This window comes from Penaeus monodon, chromosome 21, assembly GCF_015228065.2.
Source record: "Penaeus monodon isolate SGIC_2016 chromosome 21, NSTDA_Pmon_1, whole genome shotgun sequence".
Taxonomy (NCBI): Eukaryota; Metazoa; Arthropoda; class Malacostraca; order Decapoda; family Penaeidae; genus Penaeus; species Penaeus monodon.
In genome coordinates this window covers 8,503,082-8,505,006 of record NC_051406.1, presented here as the reverse complement: position 1 = coordinate 8,505,006, position 1,925 = coordinate 8,503,082, and the positions used below count along the sequence as shown (strand labels likewise).

The following is a 1,925-nucleotide window of genomic DNA, read 5'->3' as shown; positions in this document are numbered from 1 at the left end:
CTGAAAATAGCCTTTCAAAAGCCCCGATGCTTCGTCTCAAGCCCTGAGAGACAGATCAGCTTTCGCCTTCTCAAGCCCGAGGCTTTGCACCTCCTCGTGTGCCTCCTGGCTGACGCAGAATCCCCAGCGCTGGAACGTCAATATTAGGTCGCTTTCTGCGCTTCTGCTCAGGTTCCTGTAGACGTAATCGAGCTGCAGCTGCTTGTCAGAGGCGAGTTGCTCCGCCTCCTTTTCGGAAAGGCGGCGCGTCTTCTGGTGCAGTCTCCGGAACATTTCCCATCCCTTGTCTGGGAACGCGTGCTTGATCTCCATTAGGAACACGAGCTTGTGCCAACTGCTGCAGTCCTTGAAGTATTGGCCGCTGTCTATGGCGTCGGCGGCCTTCTGGTAGTCGCCGTTTTCCTGCAGTCGGTCTGTGCCGAAGAGCTGCTCCTGGACGAAAAGCGAGAACAGGTTGGCTGTCGCCTCAGAGCCATAAACATTCGACCAAAAGAAACCTTGTTGGTAATTGTGCCCGAGCTCGTGCCAGACACACCAGTGATGCGGCATATCGAGGGAAGCTAGGTTATAGAAATGAAAATCAAACATCAATGGAAAGCCGGCATGTGCTGATCCACCTATTATTTGAAGGTCATTCACGAGCCAGAATTTCCCCCTCGGAGGTGGGTCATCGAGGGAAAATCCAGCAAGGAAATTTATCTTATCGACGACGCAATCATATCTTTTCATCAGCTCGTCGGGGTATGGGATGTCTGAGACGTCTGAGCTCCTCACGACCAACACAACTCTGTCACCCTCGAGGACTGCCTGAGGAGCGCCTCTTGCTCTGGAGGTTTCCCACTCCTCGGCGCTTGTTTGGCTCAGTCTGAAATAGGGCGCCTCCACGACATTGCGCACCTCAGCCTCTACCTTGAAGTATTCGCCGTCCTCGAAAGTAAATATCAGGATTCCTCCATACTGACTTCGGAAATGATTCGTCCCAGGGTTGGCAGTGAACTCCTCCGTTATTATTGGCATACGCTTCACGTAGCTATTTTTCACATTAATTGAGTTCAGCTGAAGTTTATCACACTGCGCCCCGATGCGAATAGTGATCTGTCGAGCCTGCTTCGGCGGCAGGTCCTCTGGAAGAACGACCTGTAACACGTCCCCCGCTGCCACGTACAGGTCCGTGGCCTGCCAGTCTCGAGGACTCGTCATGCGCAAGTTGTTGGCCTGTCCTAGTTCAGAGAGGTCCAGCGTGATGTTCCTGCTCACGCGCGGCGTCGCATCGTCAACGGCCCCGGGAAAGGTGGCCACGTCGCGAGGGAAGGGCAGCGGCTCGCTCAGCGGAGTAATTTGGTTCAGGAATCCTCGAATGATTTCGTTCTTGTACGCAGTGACATCCTCGGCAGGAAACGGATAAACCAATGACTTCAATTCCTCTAAATTCTTTTTTAAGTCGTTAGCTGTCCACCACTTTTGGTATTTAATGTTCATCTTTGGACAAAGAATGACCCGCGTGGAGCCCCCCGGAGGCACGGTCAGCATCGCCGAGCCGAGAGCCATCCTGCCTTCGTCGTCCAGCCTGCACTTGGCCGGCGACGAGCAGCTCCTAGCCAAGCCGACCGTCGGCTTCCCCGGCACCTGCGCCAGGCAGTACGAGCGGTCGGCGCCCCACTGCCACTGCCCGCCGCAGTTGTACCACAGCTTCTCCTTGCTGTTGCTCACGCTTGCCAGCCCAATGACGGCGTCTTCGGGAGTCGATCCGCTTATAACTGCCAAACACGCATCTTCGGCCTGACTAATGAGAAAAATCTGGTCTTCCCCCGAGGAGGGAGATCGGTCTCCAGCCCTTCCGTCGGCGGCCGCGTTTCCAGACATGCTGCCTGCGCGCAAGAAACTCGATATCAGAGTATAACCTAAATATAACCGGTTTGGAACAT

The 1,925-nt window shown here is 54.8% G+C and overlaps 2 protein-coding genes across 3 annotated transcripts in view; both read right to left on the bottom strand.

Annotated features, from left to right (window-relative positions):
• LOC119586181 (TRPM8 channel-associated factor 2-like) overlaps positions 1-1,925 on the bottom strand; it is a 29,442-nt gene that overhangs the window by 8,550 nt on the left and 18,967 nt on the right. The window lies entirely within an intron of this gene.
• LOC119586182 (TRPM8 channel-associated factor 2-like) overlaps positions 1-1,925 on the bottom strand; it is a 4,054-nt gene continuing 2,129 nt past the window's right edge. The window contains exon 2 of the mRNA XM_037934885.1: positions 1-1,868. Coding sequence (XP_037790813.1) covers positions 37-1,863 — 1,827 coding nt within the window. The 5' untranslated portion in view covers positions 1,864-1,868 and the 3' untranslated portion in view covers positions 1-36. The remainder of the gene's footprint in view (positions 1,869-1,925) is intronic.